The sequence below is a fragment of the Telmatherina bonti genome (assembly GCF_933228915.1).
Source record: "Telmatherina bonti genome assembly, chromosome: 22".
NCBI classification, from domain to species: Eukaryota; Metazoa; Chordata; class Actinopteri; order Atheriniformes; family Telmatherinidae; genus Telmatherina; species Telmatherina bonti.
This window is the reverse complement of record NC_136631.1, coordinates 25,170,436-25,183,520: the sequence shown is the minus strand read 5'-3', so window position 1 is coordinate 25,183,520 and position 13,085 is coordinate 25,170,436. Positions and strand designations below refer to the sequence as shown.

Sequence of the window (13,085 nt, the reverse complement as noted above, 5' to 3'; positions counted from 1 at the left end):
GAACTTTGCACTCATAACTTGTAGAAGTTGCCCTGTAACTTTAAGTAATTCAATCTTCGAGGAATGCATTGGTGCACAATCCCTTCCACTTTATGCGTTTTACAATGGCCTATTGTATTACAAGCACTGAGACAGTAATAACAAGAAACTCGCTAACTGCTCTGAGCAAGATGAACGGAAATCAGGTGAGAAAATAAAATTATTGAGCTCGGATTGGGAGACGTGGACTCATATTTAATTCCGTCTACTCTTTGTAAACAATGGCAATCTGTGGAAGATCTTTTCTGCGGAGAGAGCTGAGAGTGTTGAACCAAAAGGAGAACAGAGACCTTCAGCGTAAACTGAACATGTTGGAGAAACAGTACAGTAACACCTGCAAGACGCTGCGACAGAGACGAGACTCTCTGACGGCGGAAGAAAGACGAGTGAGGATGATAAAACTCTGTGAACCAAAAGCAACGGTTAACGTTGCCATGAAGGAAATAAGAGAGTACCAAGAAGCAGAGACATGCTTCAGAAGAAGTATCCACACATCTGACGGAAGACTGACTTCCTGCAAATCCCTGACGAAAAGGTCTGAAACAGCAAAGCAGAGTCGGTCGGTTTCGGCTCCAGCGCAGCAGGGAGTTAAACCTACAAGTTCAGTGAGACGCAGATGCAACTTCCATGGCAACCTGTCGTTCATGCAGATGAAAAACATCGCAGCTATTGACTCAATATCAGAAAAAGAGCTGGCCAGGCAGCAGCAGGAAGCCAGAGAGGACATGGAGAGACTGAGGCGGCATCGGTGGGAAACGTTACACAAGAGGGTGGAAGCGTTCATGGAAAGGCTGAAGGATAAAGGTGTCGAGGAAAACCTGGAGAAAACTCCACAGTCACAGTAAAATACTGCAACACAAAAAAAAAAAAAACTCTTTAATAAAAAGTTTAAAAAAGTATTTGAAAAAAAAATTTTTTATACAAATAAATGATCAAATTAAGCAATAGTCCCCATTTTCTTCATAGTTATTAAAGCTTTGTGCACAGGAGTCTCCATCAGTATGATTTTGTTTTTCTTCCACTGTGGAGAATCAGGAAGCTGCTTGTCTGCAAAAGAGTAAACAATACACAACACTGTTGGTTTACTTAAAAAAAAAAAAAAAAAAAAAGAAAATGATATTGCTTTAACTTATATGTATTGAAGTACTCATGTTTTAAAAAAGAAATAAGAAAATAATCATCAAAAACTGACAGTTCTTGTCAGACTGCTTCAACTGACATAAAATAGTCCTACCTTCACATTCAAAGTGAACTCGAGTGGGAAGACATTGCGTGTGATCTGTGTAATCCAACACACAAAGGATGGCCATCTTGTTCTTCTGCTCAGTCAACATCAGCACCAATATTGAACACAAAGCGTTGCTTTCCATCACATCAACAGACTTATGCTGTTCCTAGAAGCAACCACAAGGACAGAGTCAACTTATTACTGACCTTAAAAATCACACAATCCTGCCGCTCTTAACTTTAGGTATAACCTCGTAAGAACAATTCATAACATATTACACTAGAATTATTTATTAGGAAACTAAACTAAAATGCTAAATTTACAAGCAAAAATCTTCATGATTTGATGAAGACGTGATTGTTTCTATTATGATGTGATGCATAAACTTATGAATAATTTGTTTATTTTCTTGGTCAGTCTTATAAGAGAGGATCAATGTACAGTCAAACGGGGCTATTTTCAAGAGCAGACAGTGAATTAAACCACAAGACTTCTTATTTTAGGCTATTTGTAGGAGTGGAAGCGTGTTTTTTCCACATTTGAGGATGATAACACTGCTGTCACTTTCAGCTCACAGAAACTGGCAGCAACTATCCTGAACATTTTCTAAACTACTAATTTACAGACAAACAAGTTAAATCTGGCACCTTAACAAGCTTTAGCTGCTGCTTGCGACCAGCAAACGCATTGAGGTGTTGACTGAGCGCGTCAAGGAAAGTCTTCATGTCAGTCTGCAAGTTGATCTGCTCAGCAAGGCGGTTCAGGGGGATGAAAGGGGGGATGTTGTGGTGACCGATTCTCACTTTAGGCTTCAGGTCAATCCTCAGGTTGTAGGTTTCTAAATAGACACCCTCGTAGGCAGTCAGCAGAGAAACACACAGGCCTTTACCTTGACTAGTATGTATGGCGTCATACCCACCTGATGACAAAGCAAATGAAAAAACGATTACAAAGAGAAAGATAAGTCAAATATACAACTGGACAAGATGGATGATAACATCTCAAATGAGAAAAAGTAAAATTTAAAGAAATAACAAAACAGCTGGATGTAGATACCAATGAGGCGATGAGCACGCAGAAGATCTTGCAGCTCAGTATGTCTGGCCATCAGCTGCAGTAACTGTGGGCTCTCTGAGTCTTCATCCATGTCCTCCTCTTCATCAGGACTCTGTTTGTCTGTGGATGATCTTAGTTTCTGTAGATCCTGTGATGCAAGGGGAAGTAAGATACAGACACATTGTTCTGAATAAACTTGAGTGTAAATATATATGGATAGATTTTAACTATCTAATGCTTAATATTGTAATATTTCATATTCTGTTCATGAATCAGTTTCTATGTCAAAGTCTGTGTAGATGCATGCAACACATAAGAAATATACAGCATATGTCTGCATAAAATTTATAGTCAGCATGTTTTAAATCTAGATCAAAAGTTGATGACCTCAAGTAAAATGTTGTATAATATATATTAATTTTTAAAAAACGCTAAAAGATCACATTAAAGTTTGAAGATGTTTTCCTTTCATAAATGCTTTTAATACTTTGCTTAACTTAACTGGATAATGTGTGCACAAGTGTCTGATTTGTTTCTTCAAACCAAGCGTTTTATTTTATTATTATTATATACGATAGGACAGTTACACTTTATAAATACTTGGTTGCATTAAATCATACCTTCCAGCTGTGATGGTGCAGCATAGCTGAGACATGAGATGTTCCCTCACCTTGTGTGCACTTATCTCTGCTTTCAGCTGGTCTCTCCGGACTTCCAGCGCTTCAATCTGAGCTTTTAGTTCCTTCACACGACTCTGCTGCTGAGACTGATTTCCACGGCTCTTTGTTTGAACCTCCAGGAAACTTAGATGGCTCAAAACACCTGCAGAGAAAGACACTATTAACTTTCAGTAGGCTTGAACTGATAAGCAGCTGTGTTAGCATTAGCATCACAACAAAAATAGTGGTTCGTTTCAGGAGCGCGTTAACTCGTACATTCCTGTCAAGCTACCTTTGGCGGACGCTGTCTCCATCTTTAGTTGTTTTTTCTATTTTACTTTGAGGTGTGTATGTTGCGACTCCGGAGAAGACACCCACGGCACAAGTTTTTGATTTTTGGCGCTTGCTAATGCGTTAGCCACGCCTCCCGCGACGTCACCCCGGAAGTAAAATTCAAAACAATTGAGATCATAGACATCATATATAGAGACGCCGCTTCGTATTACGCTGCCAATACGTGCTGACGTCTCATCGCACCGCCATCTTGGATGGGTCTCCCATGCGCCTCCAACGCATTTATTTGTAAAGTGTAGGTCCAATCACAACAACATTTTCACAAATTTTTCCCAGATTTTTTTGTCACAGTTTGGTTTCTTACAAAGGGCAGAGATATTGTTATGATACAGATCACTGTAAAACATTTAAAACAATGTGCTTTCATGCTAAAAGACTTTTGTATGCTATTTAACTAGGACATAAGCTACAATATAAATAAACAAATAAATTAATTTGATACTAACATGTTTGATTGTTTATCGATGCATTTGGATTTGTCAATGTATTTTTATCTGGTCAAATAAATTATTATTCAACCTTGTGAAACGTAATTCCACACGATCTGATTTCAATATTTCGCTGGTTACTGCAACCGTGTGCTGAACAAAATACGGGAATAGTTGCTGGCTTTCGCTTGACTATGACGGTCTCTTTCTTTTATTTACTTTCATTAATTTATCAATATAGAGATACAGTTGTACACACTCTGAAAATGAAGTATTGTATCAAAACTTTGCCATTCAAAAGTTACCTAGAGAAACACTCGGAGAGTGTTCCTGGATCCAAACAGTGATCTGGATCATCACCAAAATTAAATCAGTTCTTCCTTTTCACATTTCCAACAAGTGCTGGAAATTTTATGAAAATCTGTCCATAGCTTTTTAAGATATCTTGAAGACAAACAGATAAAAACACAACTTCTTTGGCGGAGGTAATTATGCTACCATGTAAAACTCTTTTTGTGAAGCGTCAAGATCTTATATTTTCCATAAACACCTCATAGGAGTAAAATTTATCATTTGCATTTAGTAGATTATTCACTGTGTTAACATGATTTATAAACCAGTTATGTAGAAAAGTGTTTTGTTTGTGTGAAATATATATGCGTTGTTCCACAAAAAACAGTTATGTGGGGAAACTACGTTGACTCTGCAGCAAGACTCGAAAGGGGAGACCCATCCAATATGGCGACGACGCTGGTTCACTCTCCAGCGATCAATGATGAGTCTAGTATGTATATATATGATGTCTATGGTTCAGATCACATGGAGCATCAGCGCCAGAGATTAGCTTAGTAGGTAGTAGGTGAACTTTTCGTACACACGAGGTGATAAAGACACGGAAGTTAAGTTTCTGCTATATGTAACCTCTAATTTCAGGAGGTTTCTTGTTTATGCTTATCCCACTGTGGGAATACTCAAACAGGTTATCATTAACGCGGAGCCCTTGAACCTGTCAAGAAGCAGCATGGTGTCGTTTACAGCGAGTTTCACCCGGATAATGTTCGTCCTGCCGAGTAAAGGTGAACATTTCATGTTGCGCAATCTGTTCAGAACTTTATCATTGTGATCCCTTCCAATTTCTGAAATAGTATTTTAACAATTAAAGTGTTTTTCTGTCCGTTTTAATAGTAGTACTTTCCCATTTTCTAGGGTTTGGGGGTAATTTAGAAACTTTATTTGTACAGTGGAATTAGCAGAGGAAGAGTATCTTTTAGATTAGATTAAATTAAACTTTATTGTCATTACACATGTACAAGTACAACGCAACGAAACGCAATTGGCATGCAACCAGAGTGCAATAAGCAACAAGTGCAAAGTATATATTCTCTGCAGTATGTACAAGTATTTTACAGCTGTGGTAAAGTGATTGTCACAGTATACTGATTTAAGTACTATGAACATTGAATACAGATAGGTATGGACTCTAAATATACATCCAGTGTTGGCAGAAGCTATTAACATAATTACAGATGTATGTACAGGTCTTATACCTTAACACTAGTGGAATTGGATATTAAATAGTATAAATAATAATGAGCAGCAGATTAACTAAGTAAACAGTGAAGTAAAATGTGAACATTATTATTTATATCTAACACAGTTTCACCAAGACTCACAACAAGTAGTTCATCATGACTTTGTTGTTCTTCTGTTTTAATTAACTATTTAAATATGTTGCCAACTTTTGAGTTTTCAATCTTTTCTGTGATTTATGTTGTAAAGTTGTATCTTAAAAACATATTCCTGCCTGTCAAATATTATTCTTCAGTATTGGTGTTAAAGGAAGGGTAAAGGGTTGTTTTTTTTCCCTACTGTTGACTCATTTTTATCTCACTTCATAGACCAAATAACCTTCATGTTAGTCAGTAATAAAAATAATTGTTACCACCCTGAATTACTTGAATATTTTTATGAGTTATAATTAGAGCAACAGTTAACTGATTTCCTCATCAGTTAAGTGCTTTTTTGTTTGTTAAATGTTCTTTGTTTTTGTATGTGCTTTCTCCAGCAGATGATAGAAACAAAGCTAACAAAGCAGGCTTGCACATGGCAGAAAATTGGCAAAATATTCCATTTAAGGCGTTTTTGTTGAACAAGCATTATTTCATCAGACTCTCAAATCTGTGACTACATATTCTGAGAGGAAACAATCTTTTAAAAAAGGACAGTGAATCAGCTACCATATGATGGGTTTGAAACTTTTATCAATGACCTTCAACACCCACAGAGATTTGCTGCTGCTGTTTATCTCTGTGCTGCAGCCGTCCAGAGGAACCTTCCCTCTCAACCTTGCATTGCAAAAAAACAGTTGTTATTATTTTGGGACCAGAGCCGTTATTTGGGGCAGAGTTTGTGTGACCTCATTTGTCTTTATTGAGTCTGATTTTTCTGGCAAGATGGTTAGTCTTGTAACAATTGCAGAAGTTCTCGATTTATCAAGGAGGAATTGTGAATTTGTAAATAAAATTGGGGTTCGTTGTGATTTAACGCTTTGATTATGATAAATGGGATTTTTAAAACAAAAGGAAGAGTATGAAACTGTAAATATTGTGTCTATAAGTCTAATTTATTTACTTTCCTCTAGGTCACTGGACTCCCCTAACTGATGGGTGTGAACAAAGAATGGCCCCATTTGTGTGAAAGTGTGATCGTAAGAGCACACAGCCTTTTCCAGCAGCGGCCAGGAGACAATCAAAATGGACCCGTCCAACCAGAAGCACTTCACTGTTGCAGACTATGTTATATTTGCTGTCTTACTCGCCGCCTCTGTTGGCATCGGACTGTACTACGCCCTGTCTGGTGGGCGCCAGCGCACAACGCAGGAGTTCTTGATGGCAGACAGAAGCATGCATTGTCTTCCTGTCTCGCTGTCACTTATTGCATCCTTCCAGTCGGCCGTGGCAATCGTAGGGGTTCCAGCTGAGATCTACACTCACGGCACTCAGTACTGGTTCATCGGCTGTGCCTACTTTCTCGGTCTCATCATTCCAGCTCACGTTTTCATTCCAGTGTTGTACAGACTGCGCCTCTCTAGCGCTTACCAGGTATTTTGAAACTTGAATATTTGTCACATGTGTTGGTTTAACCCTCTGATCTCACCCTTTTTTTTGTTTCACAGTATCTTGAGCTACGGTTCAGTAAAACAGTGCGCATCTGTGGAACTTTGACATTCATCTTTCAAATGGTGAGTCGACTTGAACTAAAATTCAGTACGAGAATTTCTTTTTCTCACCTGGGGAATCTGTGCATTAAAAATTCAATCTACAGAATAAATAATTAAAGAAGGGTTTGGTTTTCTAACTCTTATAAGGGGAACGAATACAGTCCACAGGAGGATTCATTAGATCTATGCAACTGCAACTCTGGAACTTTGTGTCTCGTCATTACGTTAGATTTCAAGAAAGTCTGACTCTGAACACTGTTGGAATAATACGGGGCTGCAACCTTTGCACAGTACTGAGTGACAGACTCACACAGGGACCGTATCAGGGCTATTGTCCATCCAGCCATTTTCCTCACACACCTCATAGGCCTATGAGCTTCCAGAGCAGCTTTCCTGATTGTAGAAACTAGTGGGTGCTGTATGAGTCTGACTCGCTGCAGGGTGTTCCAGAGAAAGGACCGAACCAGATGTCTTCCCTTTTAAGATTTATTGAAGGTGCTCAGATTCAAGGTTTCGGATTTATGTGCGGTTCTAGGAAAATACAGAAAAAAGAAGGAACACCTAAATATACAGGTCTACAACCAATAAGGCAGATACCTATAACAGAGTAAATGAGCAACAACTTCCATATACTGCACGACTGTTTAATAATTATCATACCACAAGGAAAGCTCCATGACAGGGGTCATCAAAGACCACTGTCCTGCAGGTTTTTAATGTATAACTGCTTCAACACATCTGACTCAAATGAAGTGGATCCAACACCCTGTGAAGTTCTGCAATCTCTCATTGGTTTGAGGTGTTTTGGAACAGAAATAGCTTAAAAATCTCCAGGATTGTGGCTCTTCAGGACCAAAGCTGGACACCCCTGCTCTATGGAAATGGCTTGTTTTGTTCTAGGTTGATTTGATTGTGTGTGTATACACACAGGTTGAAGAATATGTTAGGTCTGCACATTCTGACCACACACTCTTGCTCTATAAATACCAGTTTGTGTGGAGGGAAGGGCAAACACACAGTCAGATTTCTGTGGAGAATTACCAACACCCTGAATTTTAAGTACATATGATTGAACACATCTGAAACCAAAGGAACCAGTTTTTGCACTCAGAGCTGAGTCAGCGGAAATCACTTTTGTACAATAAAGCCAATAGAATAGAATAGAATAGAATGCCATTATTTGTATTTATACACATGTACAATGATAAAACTGTCAGCATTAACAGTGCAAGAAAAAGCAGTAAAAAAAAGTCAATATATAAAATATTTTACAGGATAAACAAATAGCGTGGGTGCATAGTCCTGAAGGTAATTGCAGAATAATATGGAGTGTTCAAGTATTGAATAACTTGGTTTTTGCCTTCAGAAAGAAGCTGTTAAGCTGAAAGATGCTATTAAACATAGAAACTGCATCTGTTTCTGCCTCTGAAATCTTCATTTTACTCTAACAGTATTAGCTTCTTCTTTGTCTCTTGTTCACAGGTTATCTATATGGGTGTGTGTGTTTACACACCTGCCTTTGCATTAAATGCAGGTATGAAAACCTGATAACATGTTTTATTTTTGGCATTAAGTTGAGCTACATTTCATTGCATGTCGTCGTGTTGCTGTATTTTGTTTCAGTCACTGGATTTGAGTTGTGGGGAACGGTGCTGGCCACTGGACTGGTGTGCACTCTATACACAACAATGGTGAGTTGCAGTATCTTCAAAGATCTAAACGATTACAGCTGTGCTACAGTTTGGTTTGTTCATCTCTCTCTGCATCATACTCCAGCAAATCTCTTAATGTGCATTTATATGAAAGATGGGATAACCTCCATTAAATTTCAGTTCTTATTTGATTTGCTTGCAGGGCGGTTTGAAGGCTGTCATCTGGACCGACGTCTTTCAGACTGTTGTGATGTTTGCAGGGCAGCTGGCCGTCATCGTGGTGGGAGTGCAGAAAGCTGGAGGAGTGTCAGAAGTCTGGAAGAAAGTGTGGGATGGAAACCGTATATCTGGTCTGGAGTAAGTCAAAGCCACATATGGCGTGTGTTTGTGTGTGTGTGTGTGTGTTTTATTGGTATTATTCTCATTTATCTGAAGTGGGAAAAAAAGAAAAACGAGAAATCCTCAGAAATCTGTTTTTGTTGATATTGTCCTCATTTTGAGAAATCCAGCAGATGTGGTGCATAACCTTTTACCTTTTTGAGAATGATTAATGACTCATAACGTATTGTTTATGTTGCATAATTTCCTTTTAGTGACTAATGAAATATTATTCAAGTCAGATTTGTTCAATTCAACTTCAAACTACAACTATTTCAAACCAGTAAATTGACCAATTTGAATAGCAAGTAGTGTCTTATTTCCACTTTCAAAACTTAGAGTGACATAATTATTTATTTTTTGTTTTGTCTTCACTTCTTTGTGCAAATTAAACTAAAGGTGAGAAACCTCCCTGTGAAGCCATCTTTAATGTTCTCACTAAACTAGTATAGCTTTCATATGTTTTCTATAAGATGTGTCAAGTCTGCACACTGGTCAGGCAAAGCCGGGAACACGTTTTGTAAAAAAAACAAAAAAAAACAAATGTATAGTGCACAGGTGTTAAACGCCAGTCCTCAAGGACCAGTATCCTGCAGGTTTTTGTTGTCTCCATGCTCCAACACACCTTACCAAAATTCATAAATAGGTTGATAAGAAGCTGCTGGATCCACTTGATTTAAATCAGCTGTGTTGGCAGAAGGAAACAACAAAAACCTGTCGGATACCGACCCTCGAGGACTGGAGTTTGACACCCCTGGAAGAGCGTCACACAACAGATGATGAAATACTGTTTTTATTTTCCTAAACGGACTTTTCTCTCCTGGGATTCAGTCTGAACCCAGATCCTACAGAGAGACACACCTTCTGGACTCTTGGCGTTGGCGGAGTCTTCCTCATGCTGTCCCTGTACGGAGTGAACCAGGCTCAGGTCCAAAGATACCTCAGCTCGCGCACAGAGAGAGAAGCTGTCAGGTATGCAGCCCCATAGATTCCCAGCTGATGTAAGCTCAGTCTGAAAATACATTTAACATCAGTACAGCTGCTCAGCAATATTCAGACGACAAGTCAAGAACTTCCAGCAGTTTCTTTATCTTTACGTATACAATATTACTTTTTTTCCAACTATTGTAAGAAAATACAAGCATTGTTTATCTGAAGAAGTTATCATGAGTCACTCTGACACCTATAGTTCATATATATATATGTAGGTATGTATGTACGTACGTACGTACACAGAGAAGTACCCAGCTCAACATTCTAGTTTGTTTTTTGTAAAAACACCTTCCTTTGCATTTAAAGAAACATTAATAACACAGAAAGTGGGTTATAAAATTTACTAAATTTATGTTAATTTAATAATTAAGACATTTCATGGTTGTTGCAGATACGTTAAAGGTGATCAAGCGAAGATTTACATTCACTGGCCACTTTATTAGGAACATTGCTCTGTTAAAATGACTTGTTGGCATAAATAGCACATCAGGCAATCACATGGTAGCAACTCATCACATTTAGGCCAGTAGACTTGGTCAAACTGGTTGGACAGACTGGTTGGAGGGGATATACAGTCAACAGTTATTCACATAACCTGGTTAAAACTGAAGTATGCAGAATATTGTCTTGAAATAACAACCTGGAAGCAGTTGAGCTACAGCAGCAGGAGACCACCTGGGTGTCAAGCCTGTCTGCTAAGAACAGGAAACTGAAGCTACAGTTCACACAGACTCACCACAGCTGGACAATGAAAGATGGAAAGATGATGCCCGTTCTGACGAGTCTCCGTTGACTTGCTATGTTGGCTCCACAGAGTCGCCATACGCCATGTCCACCAGCAGGAACAGATTAACCACTGTGTGCATTTATGCATTCAGGTGCATTTTATGTCCAACAATGACTTCATATTTTGTATCTGCAGGTGGGGGAAATACTCTGATCATACTCTAATGATGAGTGGTTACGTCGTTTTAATCGCAATCAGAACTTATTTGTATGGCAGCTGCTGTATGACTTATTAATTGTGTGAACGGGCTTTCATAACACATAGAACGACTTTGTTTCAGAACATATTTTAGTGGTCAACAAACTTATTAATAACATTTCTGTTGTAAATCCAAATTTATTGGTGGTGGAAGATCAATATCTAATATACATTTTCTTCATTTTTGCAAAAATTGTTGATGTACAACACTTTGTGTGAATTTTTATATTTGATTTTGCACAAATGTCTCAAATTTCACACCAGTTTTTGGTATAATTTTTCTGCAGTTGTCGCCATTTCCCGTTTCTCCAGATTTTATGCTTACGGCAGGGTCAGCGTTGGCGTGGACATAGGGACATTTACGCCTGATATTGTGCGTGCGACAGCTTTATAAATGAGGCCCCAGATCTCAGTCCACCTCAGCAGCTTTGGGATGTGGTGAAACACGATCTTCTTCTATGGATGTGCAGCAACTGTGTGATATGGAGCAAATTTCAGTGGAATGTTTCCAACACCTTTTTGTATCAATGACACCAAGAATTAAGGCAGTTCTGAAGGTAAAAAGGGAAAAATTTGGCACTTGGAAGATGGGCACAATAAGTTGTAAGTACATTTCTCCACCAGGGAGCGCTGATAGTTTTTTTTTTTAATCAGCCTGTCAGGTAATCATCACTTCCATCCAGATTTGAATATCGCAGCAGATGCTGAATTTCGGTTGTTTAGATATTCAGCAGATATTTCTGTCGTCGTCTTTGGTCTTTCCGTATACAAACTGTTTAGTACTCATGTTTTCAAGAAGAAATCATCAAAAGCAGTCAGGTGCTTGTCAGACTGCCTCAACAGACATCCTTGTCATGTCACAAAGGTCGTCCTTTGTGGCATTTTACTGTTTATCAAGTGTCATCACCATGGTAACAATGTCCGTTTGTCCTGTATTTTGGTTTGGGAGTAAATTTTCACTTTTGTCATTGTTTTACAACAAACTTCCATCTGAAAGTTTGTGCTTAAAGACATTGATGCACTCCGTCAGAGGTTGCACATTTTACCAGAAGAAGTTCTGACTCTGTGTTTGCATGTCTGTACAGATCATGCTATATGGTGTTCCCTTCCCTGCAGCTGGCTCTGGCTCTAAGCTGCATCATGGGGCTGGTCATGTTTGCACGTTATTGTGGTGAAGACTTCTCGGATAAGCTGGGCAGCTCTTCCAGAGATGCTGTGAGTTTTACTGTGATAGTCTCACTTTTAACTGTGGTTATTAATATTTTTTTTTTTCCCCCTTAGCAAACGTGGCTGTTGTTTCTTAGCCGTTCAGCTTTTTCTTGCTTTCTGATGTCAAGAAATTAGGATAAAATAATGCTGAAAAATGTATGGTTGTTGAGTTAAAATGGCCTACAGTTACTGGAGTATTTGCATATTTTACAGTAATGTATTACAGCTCATGTGACTTGCTGTGAAAATGTGGCATCTTGTGTTCTCAGACTTTGTGTTGGTTTGTTGTGACCAAATGGTCTGTTTTTCCCCAGATGGTGATCTATTTTGTGATGGACATGCTACAGGGTCTACCAGGGCTGCCTGGGCTTTTTGTTGCGTGTTTATTCAGCGCCGCTCTCAGGTACTGCACGTCCCACCATGACCCTAGAGTATAGTTTCAGTTTGCATATCAACCCCTCTGACATTTTCTAATAGGATGTTTTAAACTGTGATTTTACAATAATTTCCCCTGCAGGTGTGTATAGCTGACATTTTTTTCAGACGCTGCAAAGTTAAACCCCTTAGATTTGCACTAATTTCTCTTCATCTGTTCACATCATGTCTGAATGATGACATTTAAAACATTTTCATATAACTTCAAACACACACCAGAGCTGGACTGCATGTGGTTGCATCGACAGATGTACGTAGATCAGATTATGACATAATGAGACACATCATTAAAAACCACAGATGGATGAAGGTAATGAGTCTCACGTACTAGGAATAAATCCTAGTATTTATTTTTACACTTGCCACCTTCTGAAATTTGGAGAAATATATGGAGAAAGCTGACCTATAAGGAAAGCAGGGCTTCAGTAGACCTAGCAAAACCTGGTTAA

The 13,085-nt window shown here is 38.6% G+C and overlaps 2 protein-coding genes across 2 annotated transcripts in view; one reads left to right on the top strand and one right to left on the bottom strand.

Moving 5' to 3' along the window:
- Positions 1-976: 976 nt before the first annotated feature.
- On the bottom strand, positions 977-3,296 carry cenpo (centromere protein O; the record flags this gene model as incomplete). The annotated part of the gene is made up of 6 exons (XM_079261647.1): positions 977-1,086; positions 1,274-1,433; positions 1,915-2,186; positions 2,324-2,471; positions 2,994-3,145; positions 3,275-3,296. The coding sequence occupies 6 exons, from the start codon at positions 3,294-3,296 to the stop codon at positions 977-979; spliced, it is 864 nt and encodes a 287-aa protein (XP_079117773.1).
- A 3,221-nt stretch (positions 3,297-6,517) lies between these two features.
- Positions 6,518-13,085, top strand: part of slc5a6b (solute carrier family 5 member 6) — a gene marked incomplete at its 5' end in the record, with an annotated part of 11,659 nt that continues 5,091 nt past the window's right edge. Inside the window, 8 exons of the mRNA XM_079262444.1 lie at positions 6,518-6,865; positions 6,940-7,005; positions 8,467-8,518; positions 8,608-8,675; positions 8,839-8,993; positions 9,846-9,986; positions 12,078-12,207; positions 12,516-12,604. Of these exons, the coding sequence (XP_079118570.1) occupies positions 6,518-6,865; positions 6,940-7,005; positions 8,467-8,518; positions 8,608-8,675; positions 8,839-8,993; positions 9,846-9,986; positions 12,078-12,207; positions 12,516-12,604 (1,049 nt within the window). The remainder of the gene's footprint in view (positions 6,866-6,939; positions 7,006-8,466; positions 8,519-8,607; positions 8,676-8,838; positions 8,994-9,845; positions 9,987-12,077; positions 12,208-12,515; positions 12,605-13,085) is intronic.